Source organism: Acomys minous, assembly GCF_964271855.1.
Source record: "Acomys minous genome assembly, chromosome: 5".
NCBI classification, from domain to species: Eukaryota; Metazoa; Chordata; class Mammalia; order Rodentia; family Muridae; genus Acomys; species Acomys minous.
In genome coordinates this window covers 20,724,160-20,748,446 of record NC_140494.1, presented here as the reverse complement: position 1 = coordinate 20,748,446, position 24,287 = coordinate 20,724,160, and the positions used below count along the sequence as shown (strand labels likewise).

Here is a 24,287-nt window from a genome sequence, read left to right as displayed (position 1 = left end):
GATTTTATAATGGAAAAATGTAAACATATTTTATTCAAAAATCTGCTTTTGGCTCTTCTTTGATACAGTATTAATTTAATAAAATTATATCTACATTTCTAATTAGAGACTGTTTATTCATTTGACACATGCCCTCTTTGCATGACAGAAGGATTCATCACACATTTCCATTAAATAACCCTTTTCCTTCATGTTTTACCTGTTATCTGTTGTGGGAAGTACAGCCTTTCCTTCAGTAAATTTAAGATAAAATAATACAAACTTTATCTGCAGGTTTTACTCTGTTAGTTTTATAGCTTCTAGGCCCTCCATAAGTCATGGAAGTATTCAGACCTAGGGTAGCTTTCTAGCCTGAAGCAACACTGACCGTGAAAATAATGTCTTAGAAACGAAAGCTCTGACAGGCTAATTGTAGTCTGTCTTTTTTACTCCAAATCTTTTTCTTTAACAACTATTTGGCCCCTTATGTATAGATTTTTTATGTATTGGTTTGAGTTTTCAGTTGTTTGAGCCTATTAGTAAAATAGTTTTAGTACTTAATTGGACAAATAACTATCAAACAAAATGTAATAAGCTATTTTACTATCACTGCCTCAAGAATCTGTTTTTAAATATAGTGGAAATGAAGTTTTGAACTTTGGTGTGTATTTATTCTAGCCATGTAAATAATGTCTTACTGTATCTGCACAACAAGGTTACTATTATGTTAACATATACCTAATCTGAAGCACTAATCTCTTGTGACCTTGTATGTATTTTAAACTGTATTAGTAATGCATGAATAATGGGCAAGGTTTTTTTTTTCTTTAAACCAGACCATGCAGACTGTAGAATGGTAGAAATGCCCTTTAAAGTACAAAACTGTTTGTAATTATAACTTTTTAAAAATAAATCTAAATTTATCTCCCTTCACATCAATATTTTTTTGACATGTGAAATTGGGATTCTATAAATTGTTCCTGGATGGTAACTTTAATATAAATAGCAATAAAGAAACTATACATATAAGCTTAGGCTTCAGAACTGGTTTTAGGATCCTCAAGTAAATAATAAAGTTCTTTGATGTCACACAGATATATTAATTTTTAATTTGTCTCTTTTTTATATTTTAATTATTGGAAAAGATTTATTGGTTAATTTTAGGGAGGCAAGTGTTTGCAGAGTTTTGCTAAATACCGACTTCTTTAAATGACTGTATGGTAATGAAAAGTTAAGAGGAGAGCCAAATTAGATTGAATAATTGTTCAGTCATGTGGGTCAGGCTAGCTGCATAGCGTGGCTGTTAGACTGATTGCTCAAATTACATTGCCTGGGGTCCTGCACTTGCTTGGCTGTCTTCTCAGATCTTAACAAGGTTCTGGGAATTTCTCTTTCTGACAAAGTTCGCTTTGTATTTCCTCCTCCCCCTTCCAACCCAGGATGCTTCAGCTGCAGACATCAGAAAAGCATATCGTAAGCTTTCCTTAACCTTACATCCAGACAAGAATAAAGATGAAAATGCAGAAACTCAGTTTAGACAAGTAAGTAAAATGCAGTTTTATTAATATGTAAATATATAGGGATAGTTGTATTAATATGTTTATGCTAAAAATATTAACTTAAATGTAGAATATTTTCATTTGAACATAAACTAGTCTAAATGTATAATCTTTAAGTTTGGTGGGTTTTTTTCATGGAATACTGTTTGACCAACATTTTATGTCATTTAGAGTTTATTAGTTATTGGAGGATCATGGTTATCATAATTTTCTTGTCTATATTATGCTCTTACTCTTAGATATTTTTAAGGTAAACTATTACTTTTATACCTTTCACAAAATTTTATTTTGATATCAAGCAGTTTTTAAACTACTAAAATGCTTCCAAAAACATAAAATGTTACTTATAATTGGATTTTTACTATTTATTGCATAAATGGGCACATGGGTTTTCTTCATGTACTTTTTAGAGCTTTCATCCTTCTATATGATTTCTTACAGTTGAAATATGTATATTTAAAAATAATGCTTCTGTTTTAGTTGGTGGCCATTTATGAAGTCTTAAAGGATGATGAGAGAAGGCAGAGGTGAGTGCTCATTTGTGTTTTTGCACTTGGACAGGCAAGTTTCATGCTACAGCTTTTAAAAGGAAATAATTATGTCCTGTTCAGGTTAGGTTTTGTTTGTTTGTTTCTTCAAAGAAATGTATTTTTTAGCTGGGCATGGTGGCACATGCTTTTAATCTCAGCACTAGGGAGGCAGAGGCGGGCAGGTCGCTGTGAGTTCGAGGCCAGCCTGGTCTACAAAGTGAGTCCAGGACAGCCAAGGCTACATAGAGAAACCCTGTCTCGAAAAACCAACAAAACAAAAAAGAAATCCACCATTTCACAGTCTAGAGCTCATTTCTTTTGAACACATTTCCTAGGCTGATTCACTACTTACAGACTAGTATGATGAGATACAAAGTTAGCAAGTTTTGCTTCAGTAGAAAAGAATTTTCAAGCCTGGCATGGTGGCAGTGGTGCACACCTTTAGTCCTAGCACTAGGGAGGCAGAGGCAGGTGGATCTCTTTGAGTCCCAGGCTAGCCTGGTCTACAAAGTGAGTCCAGGAAAGAGAGGACTACATAGAGAAATCCTGTCTTAAAAAAAAAAACAAAAAACAAAAAAACAAAAATGAAAGAAGGAAGGAAGGAAGGACGGATGGACTTTTAACATGGGTCTTTATGCCCTGGGAAACACCAGTAGACTTGATTTCAACCAAATGCAGTATCTTTACAGTATATCATAAATAGTTCCTATCTGTATCTAGTGGACTCTACTCTCACAACCTCTTCTTAAGCGTTTGAGATTATCATTTTAGTAATCACTTAAATATACTTTCCTAATGCTTCTTCACCCCCAGACAGCCCAGGTGTATATTGTTAGACTTTCATGATTTGCTTTCTTTCCTAAGTCTGCTACAGTGATTGTAACCTTAGAGTAGAGGCGGTCCTTCACTCAGACCTCTCTGCCCCTTTCAGAAGCGCAGTAATATGTATGCTTGCATAGTGGCTTATAGTGCCAGTGACTTAGAGAAGCCTTCCCTGTGCTGTAGGATGTCTAGAGTATAGATCCAATTGTGAGGTCTTCAGAGACCCATAGTAAGAAACACATTTTAAATTATTCTTTGAGACACATACAACTTAAACAAAAGTTACACACACACACACAAATCATTGCAGGTAAAATAGACTGGTTGTTTTGTGTGTTTTATTCTGAACTTGTTAGTCTTTAGAAAAAAGAAAAACAATAACAATGCTGGCTGGAGTCCAACAGGTTGATATGATGAGACAGTAATTGTGAAAGCCATGTCGACAATATCAAAATTTGGCAGTGTTTTAAACAAAACAACTCACTTCAAACTTAAGCTAAGGCAGACCTAAATATCTGATTTGTTTATGTGGCTAACACAATCTTATAGACAAACCCCAGAATTACACCATTGACAACTGAAGTTTTCTTCAGATATATGGCCTGGAATAATTTTGTGTTCTAAAATGTTAGCTGCCCTTCTTGGTTCTTACCTTAACTGTTTAATTTGAATCCTCCAGTAGGTTAGGTTGTAAAGTACAGGATTCAAACACTGTCTTGAAGCTCTTTGCTTTACGACAAGGACTGACTGGCATTGGTCTAGGCATTCCTCTAGTTTAGGTAATCTATCCTGTGGAAAGGAACTTTGGTTAACTCTGTACGTTTATTCTAGTAGATTTCCTTTAGTGAACATCTAGTTTTGTTTCACACATCAAGAATGTGTTGTAAAGATGGCTTGCTTTATTCTGCCAACATCTTTGCCATCAAAGTTTGTCTTTTTGCTGGTTGTTGTCTAAGTAGTCAGTAAACTTTGTGATAACTTCTTTTAATTACTAAAGTAATTTCTGCCTTTTCACAGCAAATCACTTCTTACCTATTCATTGTTTCTGTTTTAACATAGTCTCATCTGACAGAATCTCTTTAGGAATAGTTCTTTCTGTACTTACTTTAGTGTTAGCAGGGAAAAAAAATGGACCTGACAGTTACACAAACATCTGTAGTATTTATATCCCTTGAGGGACAAGTAACTCTTTGGTAACTGGTTTTCCTTGAGGCAAAAGTCTTAGCTAATCAAGCTGAGAATCAATGGTCTAAAGCTTGTGCCTGAGGCCAGGTGACCTGTGAGTATTTAGATATATAGCAGAAAGGCATGTCTATAGATCTTTTCAGTAAGACTCCTAATTCCTTAAGAAGGAAAGAGTAGTCAGCTGCATCTTCTAAAACTCCATTTCTTACTATTCTCGCTAAATGCACTTTGTTGGCACAGCTCTTTATTGTAAATATTCACTGAGAAAGTGCTTTAACATAATAACCTAAGCATGAACAATTTGGAAAGTTATCATAGAAATGTTTCCTGTTTATTCTCCAGACATGTAATTGTGCTGTTGAAATTGGATGGATTGTTAGGTGTGAAAGGGGATAGCATGCAATAAATAAGTTAACAAATGGAATAGATTTTTTTCTTTAGACATTGACATATTTCATTTTGTTTTCTAATGGCCTCATTTAGGTATAAATTGCATATCATGAAAATCGCCTGCTGTAAGTGTATAATCCAGTGACATGTACAGTAGTAGTACCTGTACAGAGTTGGGCATACTCTCCTCAGAACCCAGTCTTCAGACATTTTCATCCTGAAAAACACATATCACAAGCCCATTTAGAGGCAATTCTTGCTTGAGTTCCAGGCCTAGCCAGTCATAAATCGGTTCAGTGTGTTAATCAATTTGTCTTTTCTGTTTATTTCATAGTAACAGAATCATGAAGTGTCTAGTCCTTTGCATCTGGCTCCTTTCTCTTAGCATAACATTTTTAAAAATTTATTCATGCCGTACTACATTCTAATACTTTATTCTTGTTTATTACTGAATACTGTTTTGTTGTGTGAATATTTTTGTTTATTCATTTTCCATTTGCTGGACCTATGGCTTTTAATACTTTGTGTTGAAGATGCTATGAACATTGCATAAAAGTCTTTGTACAGACAGGAGTTTTTTGTTTTTTTTAAGGCAGATTCAGAAGAACATTTGAAAACTTTTAAGTTTTCCATTCCTCAAAGGCATAGATTATAGCATGAAATTAACAGATTTTCCTGGTGAATGTAGAGAATCATATCACAGAATTCTTTCCCCAACTCCATAACAGATTTGCTCATTTGAAAGTCTAGCAGCTTGAAACCCTGTCTCAAACAACAACAACAAAAAGACTAGCAGCCTATGATCCAACACAAATTTCCTCACAAGTTCCCCAAATTTTTACATACTTTTTTGAAAACTATTTACTACCTGTGCATTAGATTATACTTAGATAATATCAATCTGTGTACTTTTGTTTTAAGTTTATTATAAATTTTAATTAGTTTTTGTTTGTTTGTTTGGTTGGTTTTTTGTTTTTGTTTTTTTTTTTTTTGAGACAGGTTCTGTATGTAGCTGGGGCTAGCCTTGAACTCAGAGATCTTCATTTTTCTGCCTACTGTGCTGGGATTAAAGGTGTGTGCCCCAACACTTGATAAACTAGTATTTCTACTAATCTAATTATGCAAGTCATATTGCTACATTTGTAAACCTTAAACATTTTACACTTTACCAGAGAATATCATCTTATGTACAAATGAACTTTAAAATATGGCATTAACTTTAATCTACTAAAACTTTTATAAATTACAAAGCTATGTAAATTTCATTACAGATCTGTTCAAATTTCGTATTCTCAAATAAGAAATCTAATTTAGGACTATTCCTAAATTGAAGCTGTTAGACACATATACATTATATAAAATGCTGTGTCTCACAATAGATTTGCCAAATACACACACACATACACACACGAGATCACTTAATTTAGTGTTGTTTCTTGTTTATATAATCTCTGTACAACTGATTCTTACTGAAGGCTTAAAATCTGACCTAAGTAGAAATTGTTATCGTTAAGAAACTATAATTTTTAATTCTAATTCTGTATGATAGGAAATTCAGTTTTGACAAATGCTAGAATTATTTATTCATGTTTTACCACTCAGATTTTTATTTTGTTTCTATTTTACTATTTTGTTGCTATTTTAAATTAATGTAAATGTTTCTGCTGGTAGTTCTAGTGTGGAACTCACTAATGATTGAGCAATGTTATTTTATGTTTATCATGTGTATTTAAGAAAACAAAATGAAGCAAATGTGCATTAGGCCATATGTTAGATATGTGGAACTGCTCAATTAGTGCTTTAAATTCCAAGAAGATGCCTTTATAATTCCATGTCAGTTTTTATTTGTATGTATTAGTGATTTTTATGAGAGATTTGCTTCTGTCTAACTTGTAACATATTTATACATTCACACATTCTTAATCTGGCTTAAATGCAGACTTAAGAATAGCTTGTATCCATCTCAGTTACAGAGCATTTAAGCAGTATGTATTTAAATATAGAAACACATAGTAAAGTGATGTAAATTTATTGTTGTCAACACATTTTTTCCTAAATTACTTATGGGTGTCCTTCTATGTATATTTTAAGAAGTATATTTGACTTTTCACTGTCACGTCAGAAAGGTAGTAATTTATCTTTTAACAACATACATTGTTAAAAGTGAGCTATAATAAAAGCTGTCTTTCCTCAAATGGCCAGTTGTGTGAGCCATAGTGTTCACCAGGGTAAAATCAATACAGCATTGACTATCTGCTTAATCCCTAGACACTATTCTTTAGAGTGCTGGCACAGCCAAGTAAATATCCACTGCTCCACGTGTCCCATTCATTTGAATTTGCTTGTATACTAAATATACTAAATTTATCAGTATGATAGAAAAATAGTAGCTTTCCCCAGTGATAGTGAGGAAATATTTGATAGTTGTGAATGTAACTTCATTTTTTTCCCAGTTCATTTCAGATACAAAACAAGTTTAATATTTTATAAATGCTAACAAGAATCAACTCTATATCTTTAAATACTTTTTTTGAATAGCCATACCTTTTAGAAGTTATTTCAGTGGAAATATTCCTGAAAATAATGATTTCTTTTATTTACCTTATTTTTCCTCATGAAATCTGATGTAGAACCGGATTCAGAATAAATATGGGACTTGATATTCACTGAACCTCATTTGAGTGCTGTGATCCTGTGACATACTAACTGACACCTTTTTGCTTGGGTCTAACTTAGCCAGTTTATAAAAGATTTAAACATAAAATTCTGAAGACAGAAATTTTCTAGGAGGTCATGCATTATATCTTGAAGTCAGTATTCAAGGAACTTTCTGAACAAAAGAGAATATTTAATGTCAAATTTTGCCTGGGCTTGCCACCACAAAAACATATTGTAACTTGGCTTTTGTAAATATCCTTTTCTTTTACTACTTGGATATTCTGATCTAATAGTGGTAATAATTAAAGTTGATTTGAAAGTCACATTTTTAAAGATTGGCTCATAAATTATAGTTTACATTAATAACTAGTATTTTTCTACTGAAAAAAATTTTTATAATAAACCCTCTTTATATTTTTAGCATATCCCCAAGGTATCAATTTAATAACTATCAAAGTAGCTACTGCAGTTGTCACCATTTAAATTGATTTGCATGTAGAGGCTAGCAGTTTAGCAGCTGCACTCTTGCTTCTAGATCGGTCAGTTGACTTGAGAAAACCCTGCTACTGAGCTCTACTGAGCTGCCTGACAGTACAGCCCCTGTTTCTATCCCTGTAACTAGGCCTGCAACTAACTCAGAATATTTTTAATTAAAATATTTTGGTCAATGTGTTGCACCAAATTAGGCCTTTCAGTGGAGGTTTAGTTCTGGAAATAGTGTCATTAGAATATTTTATGACTTGTGTTCAATGAAGATTAACAGGTTGTATGTATTGTGCATACAGTGCGTGTGATCATTTTGAGTTTCACAATCATAAATTTTACTCTTTTTAACCTTAAAAATATTAAAAACTGACATACATTTAAATTCAGTTGAAATTTTACTTTAAAACAATTCTTTTGTCCTCATTGTACCAAGAATGATGATTTAAATCTACTATAAGGAAAAACTGTTATATATTGATGTTCTTTCCTTCCAGCACAAGCTGCAAATAAGGAAATTGCCACTTAAGTGTTTATAAATAAGCAGTTTTATTGTGAGCTCTGACATACATTTGTTGTTTTCATGTCCTTCTCTAATTTGAGATCTTTTTTAATTCTTAAAGGAACATGAACTCTGCAAAATCTTAAGGCACTCATTTATGTCATTAAGAAGCTTTAATAAAATAATGTATATAGATATTTCAACATTCAACTGCTGTTATCATGAGGGTAAAAATAAAAGTGTGGAGCAGAAAAATGTATCCTAAGTTTGATTCAATTAATGTTTAATTCATTCAAATAATATATAATTCAAATAGCTCTGATTTTATTTTATTTTTTTCCTTCATGAGAGCCTGTGTTTTGTTGCTGACTCTGTGGTAGAGAATTTTCCACAGACAGTGCAGACAGATATAGCATGTCAGACCAGGACTGGGTGCTGTAAACGGTGAGGTCTGTGTCTAGGGTATTGCTCCTTTAGGCCTTACTGAAGCTACATAATCATGCTTTGACTTAATATGTACTCCGATGCTAATAAATTACATAGATGTTATGTCTCTGAGAGAAATTTTACTCTTTTTAAATATAGGTGCAAATGAAGTTTTTCTTTAGCGTTGCTTTGGTTTTGCTTTATCTTAAACTCTCCATGAAAAACTGTTCTATTTGCGACCACAGGTATGATGATATTCTGATCAATGGACTTCCAGATTGGCGACAGCCTGTATTCTACTACAGGCGAGTGAGAAAAATGAGCAATGCTGAGCTGGCATTACTCTTGTTCATTATTCTCACCGTGGGTCATTATGCTGTGGTTTGGTCAATCTACCTGGAAAAGCAACTGGTAAGTATTGGTGATAAATCAACGGGCCTAGTCTCCCTTATTTTATATAGAATTCCAGACGTTTATTTCTCAAGTGATAGAAATTTCTATTTTTCTACATGTTCTCCATATTCTAATAGTTGTGCTGTCACTAGTTAGTGCTTGATTTATTTTTATGCCAAGGAAAACACATGATTTAAAAAAAATCCTTCTTTAAAAAAATATAGTATTTAAGTCATAATAAAACTTTGTAAAGTAGAGCCATATCCTAACAAGTAGAATTTTTAAATGTAATTGCCCGAGAAATTTTTGTCATGGGCTTCTTGTATAATGTGTTTAGTTAAAACAGCAGCAACAACAACAAAATTTAAAGTGTATATTTTATAACTTCATGGATCAGTTTGTTAAAGGATTTATTACACTTTCTCACTAATAATATGCTATATAGTTTGTTCTGCTATGGATTTTTGTTTATATGCTATAAATGATCAAACATTTATAAACATTCATGGATTATCATTTACTTATTTATTCTTTTTAAAGTAGCTCCATTGTGCATGAATAATAGAAAATAAGTTGAATGCTTTCTCTTCTTAGAAATTTTGATTGCTATGGAGATGCACATGACTGACAAGGCTGAATTTCATGTGTCTGTAAGGTCAAATACCATGGCAACGGTTATTGTGAAAGATTGATGATTTTACTCGATCATATTGGACCCTACATACATTTGCATAAATGTTCTTCTAGTGTTTTCTTTTTACGAAAGAATCTTGATAGCATGTGAAGTATATACCTTAAAGACAATCAGTCACTGTCTTTCTTTCCACGGTAAGGACGAACTGCTTGGTAGAAAAAAGAGAGAAAAAAAGAAGAAGACGGGAAGCAAGAGTATGGATGCAGCAAAACTTGGTGCTTCTGAAAAGAATGAAAGGTAGGAGTGCAGAAAACAGTATGTAATGTAACATGGTTCTACATCATGTGTGTATTCACTTCAGATATGCTGTCACATCTGTCTTAAGTTTATAGAAACAGATGTGCCATAATTTATAAGATAAATTCTAAGCTTAAGAAAATTCTTTAAAAAAATTCTCTTCTTACAAAGTATTCTTATATATCTAAATATTAAACTCTCAAAGTCTAGTAGTTTGAAATTTTTCTATTGAACTTTAGAGATAAAATTCTACTAGAATAATCTGTCTTAGCTTAGAATTGAGAGTAAATAGAGAGGAAGTGAATGGTAAGCAAAATCATTCTCCTTGTCTTCTGTTTTGATGACATAAGTAATGCTCTAGCAAACTGCAGATATCATTAATTTTTATGCCTCTATTTGTTTATTCTGCCATCTTGGTAGTTACTTGTCAGCACTTGTGAACACTTTGATGATGGCTAGTGTTATAAGCTGAAGTAATCATAAGGTTTAAGAATTCATTTTGAGCTGGCTCTCAGGAAGGCAGAGGCAAGTGGATCTCTGTGAGTTCAAGGCCAGCCTGGTCTATAAAGTGAGTCTAAGTCAGCTAAGGTTACACAGAGAAACCTTGTCTAGAAAAACAACAGCAACAACAATAGCAACAACAAAAAGAAACAAAAACAAAAACAAAAAAAATCATTTTTGTAGAAATGATGAAAGCCCAGGGTTAAATGGGAAGGGGTTAGGGGATTTTTGTATTTCTTCATTCAGAATTTCGTACATGCATATAATGTATTTTGAGCAAATTCTCCTCCAGCCCCTCCCCTTTAATTATTTTTTTTAATTTTTATTACATGATTAGAGACCTCTTTCCCCAAAATTCTATAGGTTAGAAAATATATTTGTAACCTCTGCATTTCAAAGCACACTGTCAAATGTAAATATGTTATTGAAAATGTTCTTCATTGCTTAATTTAAATTGATATTCATAAAACATTTCATAATTGCTAAAAATATGCAAATATTCTCAACTTTGTCTATTTTTCTGATTTGTTACTTGGGTTTCTCCCTCCTTTTAGATTGCTAATAAAACCGCAATGGCATGATTTGCTTCCGTGCAAACTGGGAATTTGGTTTTGCCTTACACTAAAAGCATTGCCTCATCTAATCCAGGTAAAATGCCTTTCTTCTTAGAATGTTAGATGCTTTCATTTTTAATTATTCATGAAATAATTTATAGCTATGTCTGCTATTTGAATGCCGATATATAGTACCTGCTTCATAATAATGACTGAATAAGTTAACCCTAAATTAGAAGTGTTCTAAGAATCATGTAGACACTTATTCCTATAAGTATCTCTTATTTTGCATATTGAATTCCAAGTCAGTGGAAAAAGAAATTTTATAAAAACAATAGGAGTTAAAGGCTTAACTAGTAAAAAGGAACAAGGTTTAATTAACTTGTCCATTATTTTCATAGCGTTTAAATATATTAAAAAGAAGATCTTTATGGGAACATTTACACAAAAATACATATTACTTGCCATTTTATTTGCAACTTCAAGGAGAGTGGAAACATTTTTTTTTCCCTACCAATAATTAGAATTTTTGTTTGAGCTTATCTCTGATGAAACAATATGGAGGACATATATGGAGATTTTACTTTTTTCTTCACATTTAGCACAGTACTCATACTTTATGAAATTTTCCCTTTACTAATTTTATTTATTATACTCAGCCTCAAATTTGGAAAAGTATTCAAAAGTTTTATACTATGTCAGTAACAGTTAGTAAAAGAGATGAAAACTTTATTTACCAAACTGTGTAACATGTGACAGAAAAATCTTTCAGGACAAGGTTTTACATTAAAAACATAGTTTTAAAAAAAAAAACCAACTTGAGAGTCTTTGCAGTACGCAGTCTAGAGTGCAGATGAGAGGTGTGATCCTGAGGGCCACAAGGCACACCAGTCTTAACTACCTGTGATGGTGAAATAACTTGTATTTTGTTGAATTGACATTTTTAATTAACAGGTACCATAATTTGCCAAACTAGAAGTAAAATACGGAGATTTAGATTTACAATTTACTTTAAATTATATGCTTCTGGTATCTACATGTAACATATTAAACAGTGGTTTTGCATTATTATCAAGTTTTATGAACAAAAACCTTTCTGTCTCCCTAGAAACTCTACAATCTTTAACTCTTGATCAGTTTGAATTTTAGAGTTTTAACTTGGAGTTTGGTTTATTTGCCTTTCAGCTTTTCTTGAGGCGTTAGCCTTCCACACTTGCAAAAGCCTATGTTTTGCATTTTGCTCTAAGCATTTCTTACTGATAAGTATACTAAGAAAGTAAAGTGATTTTCTTTCTTTCCTTCTTTCTTTCTTTCTTTCGCTAATACTTGATGTATTAATTTTTCTTTTTAGGAATTTACAATTAGTTTTTCTGGTGTTGACTAGCAATATACTGAAAACATTAGGGTCTCAGAGACAACTCATCTGGTAAAAGCTCTGTAACCTGCTCCTTTCCTGGATTCACGTAAAAGTGAGGGGAGAGACCGACTCCATGTAGTTCTGTGACCTCCACACATGTGCCACGACACAAGTTTTCTTTTTGGAAAGAAGAAAATGTTAGCTTATGAAAGATGTCATAAAGCAGTGCTGAATAGTTACTTTTAGAATTATGTCATGGTCTGACTTCTTTTTCTATCTGTTGTGACCTTTGATTTGGTTTTTCATCCATAATATTGAATAGTGTTTATTACACATGCCTATTGACTATACTGGGATACCTCTATGAGATGTTCTTAAATAAGGTACTTGTTGAATTCAGAAATAGCCATTTTAACTCTAAGAAGCCCAGACCAATAATTGGCATAGTACTCAGAAGAAAACATACTAACAACTTACATATAAAAATTACATACACAAACAATCTCAATTTTTGAAGGCATGTTCTTTATACTTGCTCACTACTCAATAATATAGATTCAGTATTTAACATTAACATAGGAACTAACTCATCAGTGGTCATTGTCCTCTTTCTTATATAAACCATACCTGTAATTATGCTTTTCTTGGTGGATTTTTATCTTGATCTTTTTAAAGAAGAGCTGAAAGCTGGATCCTTGTGGAGGAGGGTAGGTGTACACTCCATAGAGATTCTTGTGAAGGAGGGTAGGTGTGCACTCCATAGAGATTCTTGTGAAGGAGGGTAGGTGTGCACTCCATAGAGATTCTTGTGAAGGAGAGTAAGTGTGCACTCCATAGAGATTCTTGTGAAGGAGGGTAAGTGTGCACTCCAGAGAGATTTTTGTGAAGGAGGGTAGGTGTGCACTCCATAGAGATTCTTGTGAAGGAGGGTAAGTGTGCACTCCATAGAGATTTTTGTGAAGGAGGGTAAGTGTGCACTCCAGAGAGATTTTTGTGAAGGAGGGTAGGTGTGCACTCCATAGAGATTCTTGTGGAGGAGAGTAAGTGTGCACTCCATAGAGATTCTTGTGAAGGAGGGTAGGTGTGCACTCCATAGAGATTCTTGTGAAGGAGAGTAAGTGTGCACTCCATAGAGATTCTTGTGAAGGAGAGTAAGTGTGCACTCCATAGAGATTCTTGTGAAGGAGGGTAGGTGTGCACTCCATAGAGATTCTTGTGAAGGAGAGTAAGTGTGCACTCCATAGAGATTCTTGTGAAGGAGAGTAAGTGTGCACTCCATAGAGATTCTTGTGAAGGAGAGTAAGTGTGCACTCCATAGAGATTCTTGTGAAGGAGAGTAAGTGTGCACTCCATAGAGATTCTTGTGAAGGAGGGTAAGTGTGCACTCCATAGAGATTCTTGTGAAGGAGGGTAGGTGTGCACTCCATAGAGATTCTTGTGAAGGAGAGTAAGTGTGCACTCCATAGAGATTCTTGTGAAGGAGGGTAGGTGTGCACTCCATAGAGATTCTTGTGAAGGAGGGTAGGTGTGCACTCCATAGAGATTCTTGTGAAGGAGGGTAGGTGTGCACTCCATAGAGATTCTTGTGAAGGCGGGTAAGTGTGCACTCCGTAGAGATTCTTGTGAAGGAGGGTAAGTGTGCACTCTGTAGAGATTCTTGTGATTTCCCTCTATCTTTCACGTCCACATGCAGCCTCTCTCATAGTGAACATTCCAAAGCATTAAACTTGTTTTTATAGAAACGGTGCTCATAGCTTACTCATATTTTATCATTCTTACACAATATTTTTGAATCGTATATGTAATACCAGATGTGGCTGATTTTATATATATCAGTTTTTTTCTTATTGTTTAGCATCAGAGATTCCTAAGGAGATATATTATATTGCCTTCGTAGTTTGTCTAAATTCTTCTCTTTCTCTTACCCCCCAAATCCAAAAAATGTTGATAGTAAGTTTTATTTTGGTTACTTGATCAAAATTAAATCATCCAATTGAACAAAAATATATAAACACATAAAAATGAGGCATGACGGGGGTACCGGAAAGGAATATGCCTTCTAGGACTTGCCACTTACAGCACATTAGTACAGGTTCCAGATCAATAGGCTTCAAATATGTAGAATCCAGTGACACCTGCAGTTGTGCAAAGATGTCAAGAGGGACCACTTAAACTGAATCATGGAAGATGAATGAACCCTTAACATAGTAGTGGCCACTTTGTAGTAGGTTTACAAAGACAATTCCATAGATATAGAACTTCCCACAAAACAATACTGTATTAAGGCTGAGAAAAAGATTCAACCACTCTTTTAAAAAGAGGATATCATATTGCCACCAAAAACCATATTCCCAATCTGTAGATTTAGGCATATCTATTTAGCAAGTTATTTTGTAACAGATGAATCTTACATGACAAATCTGAAAAGAATATTCAAACAGGATAAAGATGATTGACAAGGAAGAACTATAATGTGTAACTTCATGAGAAAATTGGAGAAGATGACAAAGTGTGTTTAAAAAGTAAAAATCCCAGTAAAATGATCTGCAAAGGACATGGAATCTGAACTAGAAGGAACTTGGATTATATCAAAAGAGAGCTTTTATACATTGATGCTGTAATTTTACTGTAACATTAAACATATAGCCCTGTTCAACTTTCACACCTTTGTCCATTGTTTTAATGATGGTTTTGAGCAGAGTACATGCTCTGTAATAGTCTGACCAACTGAGCTTTTGTCCTCATTGTAGTCAACATAAAACTTCCACAAAATATACTAATGTTCATAATGCCTTTATGGACAATACACACACACACACACACACACACACACACACACACACACACACACACACACACAATGCCTTTCTGGAGATTACATACATGCATACACTCATGTGTGTATGGTTCTGTGGCTTGAAACCAGGGCTTCACACATTGCATTTTATCTCTGAGCTATGCCTCTGGCCATGGGATGTTTTTTATTTGATCAAGTTCTATTTTCAAGAAAGTAGCAGAAGTTGATAACATATAATCAGTGCTATATCTGTTTTCAACTTTAGCTTTATAACCTAGTTTATTTTAATCGTTATGTGTGTTGGTGTTGGATATGTTTGAATTTATAACAGTTTAATTGTTAGGACCTTCTATTTTCAGGAAGTGCCACATAACTACAGTTGGCCATCAATTTATATCTTATAGCCATATTCTTCACATTTTTCTGAAGTAAGACAGATCTTAAATACCCACAATTTACTTGATGGCTTGATTTTCTGGGAACTCGTCATTTTAGTAGCTTACTACCTGATACATAACATTTCTTAGTAATATGCAAAATTTATTTAGATATACATTTCCTAAAGTTGTAAAATTATTACATTAAAGTCTAGTCCTTAATTAAATGTTAGTTATCATAAGAAGGCTCCAGTGTGTGCATCCTTCGCCACCATCAGGACTCATGGACTGCATGAACATGGTAGCTCAGTAGAGATGAGAGTCTTCACTGCATTACAGTAGCTGCTTTAACAGTTGCCTAAAACATAGAACACTGTGAGGCTTCGCAGAACGCTCTGTGCAAATGCCCTCCCTTCTTAGAAGCTTCTTCCCTGGACCATAACTGTGGACAGCTTGGAGCTGCTTCTTTCTCTTAGATCCAGGGCCCTTCATTACTGCCCCCTCTGCTGCTTGTGGAGACTCCTCTTAGAATGCATGCAACCAAAGCGCTGCCTGGGGAAGGCAGCAGCCTCTTCAGTGTGCTGGAAACAGAGGGGTTGCCCTTCTACCCAGACTTAAATAAAGATTCTCCAAGGGTTGTGGCTGCTTATTTCATAACTCTAAGATATACTTTAAAACTTGTAGGCAACCCTTTTTAATATTAAGATTACATAAGCAAATGAAAGCATAAGCTCCATGTCTAGATAATGACATATTTTTCAAACCCTTTTGAATGCTTAGATCTCTTTAAAATATATATTAAAGAATACCACACTCTCTTCTTGAATACTACATACAGAATCAGTTTATTTTTAAGCTAATTTTTATGATTAAAAATATTTTCATATATTTATTTGAAATTGAAGTTTCCATTTTTTGAACTTTATACAATATTCACAGTACTCTTCCTTTGATGGCTCTTAAAATTGCTTGTGGTAGATTATCCCTAACCTTCTCATCTCTTGTCCTGTGTAAAACAGAATTTCAAGCTGCTGCACCATATGGTAATTCTCCTTTTAGAATGTTCTTGATTGTAATGTATCTTTTTATGATTTTTGTTTGTTTATTTGTTTTTTCTAAGTAGAATGTTCTCTGTGTAGCCCTGGCTGCCCTCAACTTACTCTGTAGACTGGTCTGTTCTCAAACTCACAGAGATCCACCTCTGTCTGCTTCCCAGAGTGCTGGGAATAAAGGAGTATGCCACCATGCCCAGCTCAGATTGTAGTGTATGCTACACTGTACTATGCATAAGGATAGTAGAAACAGCAGAATTATTTAGTTGCAGTAGAACTATCTGAAGTGGTAGGTTTGTCAGGGAAGTATGTTTCTTGTAAAAGGCAAATTGTAACTGCAACTTAAAAGTACAAGTAAGTTTTAATAAAGCATCAGGAACATTTAAGTAAATGCTAACACATGACCATATGGAAGATAAGATTTCTTTGCCTTGGACAAACAGGCAATGAAATAGGGAATTTGTAAAACAACCCAGAGTTAGCTAGATAGTAGGGTTAGGTGCTTGATACTTTACAACTCTCGAGCTAATATAACTATATCAGAGCAGACTCTTGGTAAAATTATGTGCTCTAGCAGGATGAGGAAACCTTAGTGGAGAAATGTTTATCATTGACACAGCTTCTAGGGAAGAGGCTGATTCTGCCCAGTAACAGGTCTTTTCATTGAGTGAAGGAGTGTGCAGACAAGAAGTAAGAAAAGCAAGAAGAATCAATATTTGACAGGAGGCATTTTGGGGAAGTGTGAAGCATAAACACTCAGCCTTACTTTGTAATGGAAAATAGAGTGGTGCCAAATGATTAAGAAGCCATAGTATACAAAAGACCCAACTATGCATATGACTCCTAAGTGTCTCTTAAATAAATAGTAAAGTGTTCAGTCTTCATAACAGTCCTTTGAGTTAGACACTTATTATCCTCATTTATAGATCAGAAAACTGACCTATAGAGAAACAATTTGCTGAATATCTCCTAACCAGTAAAATAGAAGAGTTGATATCTAACTCAAGATAGGTGAACTCCAAAATCTGATCTCTCTTCTTGACGTGTGCCTGTAATCCCAGAACTCAAAAGCTAAAGCAGGAGACTCATGAGCTCAAGGCCTGCTTGTCTCAAAATCACATCTGTCCTCTTAAACACTATGTCTCATTGTACTATGTACTCTGGTGGTATATTTCAGTCTATATTCTTTCACCTCATAAATAACTAATCTGTGCCCTTTTTTGCATGGTGCTGCATTTTCTACTCCCCTCAGGAGCCAATGCCTTCCTGGCCTTTTATTCTTCCCTACTATTAAAACCTACTCTGTGGAAAGAAGCTAATAAGCTCATTCATTCATTCACACCAAGGTATAAATAGCTGATATGACTCACTATAACGTAGTACTCTTTTAGAGTTGAGAAAGTTTTTGGTGGGGGGGGGGGAGGCTGAAAATATAAGGGACCATAAAACCTTAGCCCCAAACCCTGAGGAAATGTAGGTATAATATGTGCACATATCAGTATTGGAGGATGAGTAAATTGAGTGAACTACTATCTGTGGTCTTCTGATTATACAGCTGGGTATCTGACCCACAACTTACAGGAATGCTTGTAGTGGAAAATAGGAATGTGAATGTCAATTAAAAGAATAAAAAGAAAAATCTTCACTATGTATTTATTCAGATGTTTTAGGAAAACTCTATATAATTTCCCTAATTCATTATCTGGTGGAAGCATTCCAGGATAATCCCAAGAAACAGACCCCATGAGATACCATTGCCTTGCTTATAATCATGAGTGAAATGAGGTGGCAGTATTCATGTGTTTACGTCTGATCTAGGTAGTAGTTTGTTTTCTATAGACATGATCACATATATCTGTGATTCATCTTCTCTAGGTATCTTATGATATAGAAATATTACCTTAAACTATGGCACCAGCCAAGGACAATGCAGGTTGTAAACTTCAAACCCCTACCCAGATCTAGCCAATGGTCAGGACATTCTCCACAGTTCAGTGGAGAGTGGGGTATGACTTTCACACATGCTCTGCTGCCTCATATTTGACACGTCCCCTGGATGGGGAGACCTGGTGGCACTCAGAGGAAGGATAGCAGGCTACCAAGAAGAGACTTGATACCCTATGAGCATATAAAGGGGGAGGAGGTCCCCCTCAGTCACAGTCATAGGGGAGGGGAGTAGGGAAAAATGGGAGGGAGGGAAGAATGGGAGGATACAAGGGAGGGGATAACCATTGAGATGTAACAAGAATAAATTAATTAAAAAATTTTTTTAAAAAAGAAATATTGCCTTAAACTTATCCTTGATACCTACTTCTTTCCATACTCTTTAACAGTCAGATCATGCCTTTCACTTCCTTCTTGATAAGGTTTCACATGTATTTCAGTTTGGTTCAGTGTAGTAAACACTTACAAAGTACTTGCTCTCTGCCAAATCTTGGTTCTGCCGCCACTGTCCCATCTTCTAGCTGACTCTGACATGGTACACACATATGAGCGTTTAAGTACAGAGACTTGTTCTGCTGGAGAAAGTGAAGGCAATGGTTTTTGAACAGGCTTTGCAATATGAAAAAGAGTTTGTCAAGATAATGTCAGGGAGCAAAATAGTCCAACTTGAGGGAAGCAAAAGCAGGTGTGGAAACACAGTGTGGCCTGGTACTTCTGAAATGTGTTGAGACTTACATCAAGGAATATGGGAAGATCTGCTTTGCTACTTCGTATTGCTACGGTTGTCACATGCCTAGAGTGCCAACAGGTTAATTTTCATCTCTGTCATTAATGTGATGCCTAGTCTTTTCTTTTGGTTCCTTGTTGAAGACACCTATGTGTCACTCATTGAGACTTTAGTCACTGGATGTTTACAATGGAGTGTCTATGTAGCATGTGTCTTCAGTTTCCCATGTCAACTATGTTACACTCTTCCCTGAAAGTCATAGGAAGGAAGAGTGGCAGCTTTCATGCAGAGCTAAATTGTTTCATCCTACATAATGCAGAAGATCTGGAGCTGAGGTAATAACACAAAAATGGCACTAATACTTCATTAGTCACAGTAATGTAATTCCTACACCAGATACTTGGTTCAGTCAGTAAGCTTTTCTACTGCCTGTGCAATTGGGAGACATCACATATTAGAAGAGAATTGACAGGGAAACCCTTCTTTCCATAAGTGAAAAATTGACTTAAACTTATACCCATGCAGTTTTTGGACTTAGTTCTCCAACAAAGAAACGTTATAGAGAAGTGTTTGTTCAGTTTCTTTTGTTCATCATGTCATTGGAAAACAGAGGAAAGCATATGTGGAAAATGAGTGCATTGTTCTAAAAGGAAATTACAGGGAGTATACTGTCAAAGCAAAATTACTTTTATGTTAATTTACTTGTAACTTGTCTTTTAAGGATGCTGGGCAGTTTTATGCAAAATACAAGGAGACAAAATTGAAGGAAAAAGAAGATGCACTGGCTAGAATTGAAATTGAAGCACTTCAAAGTGAGTTCTAAGTATTGCTTTACTTTATTAACTGTCATATAAAATTAAATTCAAATTTTCCTTTAACACTAGTGGAGTTTTCTTTGCCATTTCTAACAGAGACACTTGTACTTAAGGTAATTTATATGGGAAATACTGTTACTGAGCCAAAGCCCAGTGTCAAGAGAGATGAACCAACGTGGGGTCATACAACTCTTCAAGTGTGGGACTATAGCAGTGGATAAACCTGAAAAAACAACAACAACCTAGTTTCTGTTTTGAAAGCCTTTGTTTCTTTTGTAATATTGTTATGAAATACAAACAACCTTGAATAAATTTTCAGTATATTGAAAAGAAATCAGGAATGGGGACTCCTGTAACCTAGCACCTTGAACGCTGAGTCAGAAGGCCATGGACTACATGAAAGCAAGATCCTACCTCAGGGCAATAAAAGCAGAGCTGGAGAAATGGCTCAGAGGTTAAGAGCACTGGCTGGTCTGACCAAGTACCTAGGTGCTATTCTAAGTACTACTTGCCATTCACAGCTACCTGTAACTCCTATTCCAGGGGATCTGATGCCCTGTTCTGGCCTCCATGGGCACCATGCATACAAGTTGTACACAGCTATACATGCAAGAAGAAGAAAAAAATGTGTATATATATATATATGTATGTATGTATGTGTGTATGTGTGTATATATATATATAATAAAAATAAGCAAGTCTTTTAAAATCTTTTTAAAGAAAAGACAGAAATGTTCCATGGAACACAGAGACATTTCTTGGTGAGTTTTAGAAAAAGCTAAACATACTATCAAAGATGACACTCTTTAAGCATCAGTCCTTTCATTGATTTGGCTTTATATAAACCTTCCCAACACTTTCTAACAACCACAAAATGTCTACATGTTATTTTACTCACAGCATTTACTACTGCTCAGCAAATGCGTATTAACTTTTTGTATCTAGTTTCTCCCATTAGATATAAGCTCTATGAATGTTAGAACTTTATTTTGTTCACTGTTACATCTTCAAGACAGTTATTTTTAGGGACAGTTCTTTTGTCTGTCACAATTCTCCATGTGTCTGAGCAGCTTTAGAACAGGAAATGAATGATTCTTTTTCACTGTATCTGCAACAGTGAACTGTGTCATGGCACATAGTAAATGGTGAGGTGAATAGACAGCTGTATGCAGTCTACACAAACCGTGCATGCCAGCTGCGTGTCTGTCCACACAGTACCTTGTCTCAAGGAGAGTGTTATTCAACTCCAAACGTTCTAACAACCACAAAATGAGGGGAAGCACCAAGATGATAGAGGAGTGTATATGAAGGCTGCTAAATGTGTGTTGGGCAGTAAAAGTAGGCAAATGGAACTCTAGATGCAATTTTCATGAAATTATTACTTTTAAAGAATGTACATTAACATTTTTAAGTCCTTTAAGTGAATCAGAAGGAAAATGAACTAATAAGAAAATAGGGAAAATCTTAAAAGTAACTCCAAAGTTACCTGTTAAGGCAGAAAGAGTTTTACTACATACATTTCACTACTTTCTTAGTCTGGCATTTTAATCTGACTTTTATAACGAATGAACTTACTGGTAAAATTTGGAGTATGCATTAGAATTGTCTAATAATAGCAGATTAAGAACATAAAAAAAAAAAACCAAAAGAAAGAAAAGAACATATGAAACCCCTTGTGAAAACTGGGGTTAAACATTAGGTGTTTATCGCAATGTGAAATCTACATTGGAGGTTTGTAGCCATATTTCAGAAATTTTTTAAAGACTTAAAAATTCTGTTCTGTTAAAATTCTCAAATTTAAGCCAAGCACAGTGGTGCATGCTTGTAATCCCAGGATTCAGGGAGGCAGAGGCAGATAGATCTCTGAGTTCGAGGCCAGCTTGGTTTACAGTGATAGTCCTTGGTATCTGAGGCTATACAGAGAAACCCTGTCTTGAAAACAAACAAACAAACAAAAAACCAACAACATAAAATTCTCAGCTTTAAATTTTTTTTTCTTATTCTGCTACTTAAAAAAATCATTTAAAGAAATGCAATTTTTAAAACTTTTTTTATTAGTTCATTCATTTACATCTCAATAGTTATCCCATCCCTTGTATCCTCCCATTTCTCCCTCCCTCCCACTTTCCCCCTACTCCCCTCCCCTATAACTGTGACTGAGGGGGACCTCCTCCTCCTGTGTATGCTCATAGGGTATCAAGTCCCTTCTTGGTAGCCTGCTATCCTTCCTCTGAGTGCCACCAGGCCTCCCCATCCAGGGGACGTGGTCGAATATGGGGCACCAGGGTTTGTGTGAAAGTCATACCCCACTCTCCACTGAACTGTGGAGAATGTCCTGACCATTGACTAGATCTGGGTCGGGGTTCGATGTTTACTGCACGTATAGTCCTTGGCTGGTGTCATAGTTTGAGCAGGACCCCTGAGCCCAGATCCACCAGTCATAATGTTCTTCTTGTAGGTTTCTAGGACCCTCTGGATCCTTCTATTTCTCTGTTCTCCCATACTTCTCTCGCCTAAAGACCCAAGAGGATGTCCTCCCCTCCGTCCCACTTTCCTGATAAGAGAAGACAGAAATGCAAATTTTTAAATCGACAAACATGTGGAAGTTCTGTCAAAGTAGTAAACAGCCTTGTAAAACACTTGGCAATCCATCACTAACTAGCCTGGAGCTCTTATGAGGCTTATGTGATAGAACTGTCTTGTGTTTTCATGTCAGTGGTTTATTGGTAAAGGTAAGACTATCATTATTTAGGGCCAGTAAAGAGCAGTTGCACTCACTGTTAGCAGAGTCAAAAACTGTCATGTATTTTTAAATGTAGACTCTAATTGTTATATGCAAGGAATCTTTAATTTTGTTAGCTTCGTTATAGTTTTGTGCATTGTATAGTTTAGAATTAATACATGAATGTCCCAGATTCCCCAGTGTTTTATATGCCCTATCTTTCTTAATTTTAAAGATGAACATTTGAGTACTCTGTTCATAATAATATTTTCATCTACTTGATTAAGTGCATCTGGTATAGATTAGCAAGAGTTATTTTATACTACCAGTTTTTCAAGGCCTAACTATTAATCTGCCCTTTAGCCAATCTATCTGCCTTACTACTTAGATGGTACACAAAGTGTGGAGGGCAGCACCAGAATTAACTTTCAGGCTGTGGTGGTCTTACTAGCATGGTATTGCACAAGGGGAAATCTAAAAGGGTAATTTTTTAAATTTAATTTTTTAAGAATTCCACACATGAGTACTGTATTAACATCATTTCTACTCCGTCTTCTTTCCCTCTCTTATGTCTCCTTAACTCCCTCTCAAGTTCATGTCCTCTCTTTAACTACTATTGATAGGCACACATACACAAATGATTCTACAATATTTATTATGTATGTGGGTAACAAAGGCCGTAAGCCACCATGGGGTATCTGGAATGAAACCCGAGTCCTCTGGAAGAACAGCAGGTGCTCTCACCTGTTGAACCATCTCTAGCTCCCCACATAGTATATACCAGTACAACCTGCTAAGTTCCTGTGGTGCTAGTCATGATCAGTGTGATTAGGGCTGCTCACTTGGATTAGAGAACCTAGCAGGGGCTTTACTCTGAAGAAGACTGAGTCTTCCTCTCTACAGACATAAAACTAGTCAGTTTGTAATAAATACCAACTTTTATTTCCAGGTAGATACTGACAGTTTTTTTTTTAATAAGATTTCTCCAATGGATACTTATTTTAGTAGGATCTATTTTTATTTTATATGTATGGGTGATTTGCCTGCATGCACGTATGTGGTTGCAGGGCTCATTGAGGGGCTGAAGAGGAAATCTGTTGGGTGAAGGAGAGATAAACCTGTTTTTGAGGATTCCAAGTGTAGGATCAGAATGGTCTTGTGAGAGAACAGGTGAGGGTAATTCACTAGAAGAGCAACCCCTCCTGCAGGAGCTTGATTGTTGCCAGCTGAAAAGATCCCGTGAACAGACTCTGGGAGGAGATATATAAATGAGCCCAGAACTGGAGGCGGGGGCTTTTTGGAGACTTGGGATAGTTTTGGCTGTTCATGGCTGCACTTCAAGACGCTCCTAGAGAGAACCGCTCGAGGGAAGGCTTCGGGACTCCGGCTCCTGCTGAGGTTCTTTCTGGATTCTGGTTACCCCAGGTTCCAGCAGAAGAAATCCTGCGGCTCACACCCAGAGAATCGTTCCTTGGAACTGATATCCTTAAGGTTTTGTTATTGTGTCCATTAATCCTCATTTCCTATTGTTTTGGTTAGTCGGGTTATAAGGGACGTATGCTCAGTCACTAAGTTGTTAATAA

At 35.3% G+C, this 24,287-nt stretch overlaps 1 protein-coding gene across 3 annotated transcripts in view; it reads left to right on the top strand.

Moving 5' to 3' along the window:
- DNAJC1 (DnaJ heat shock protein family (Hsp40) member C1) overlaps positions 1 to 24,287 on the top strand; it is a 178,533-nt gene that overhangs the window by 74,464 nt on the left and 79,782 nt on the right. For all 3 annotated transcript variants that reach the window (XR_014779388.1, XR_014779389.1, XM_084782463.1), the window contains exons 2-7: positions 1,419 to 1,520; positions 2,019 to 2,065; positions 8,780 to 8,945; positions 9,761 to 9,858; positions 10,914 to 11,007; positions 19,889 to 19,979. Coding sequence is in view for 1 of the 3 variants with exons in the window: in XM_084782463.1 (XP_084638589.1) it covers positions 1,419 to 1,520; positions 2,019 to 2,065; positions 8,780 to 8,945; positions 9,761 to 9,858; positions 10,914 to 11,007; positions 19,889 to 19,979 (598 nt within the window). In the remaining 2 variants the exon portion in view is untranslated. The remainder of the gene's footprint in view (positions 1 to 1,418; positions 1,521 to 2,018; positions 2,066 to 8,779; positions 8,946 to 9,760; positions 9,859 to 10,913; positions 11,008 to 19,888; positions 19,980 to 24,287) is intronic.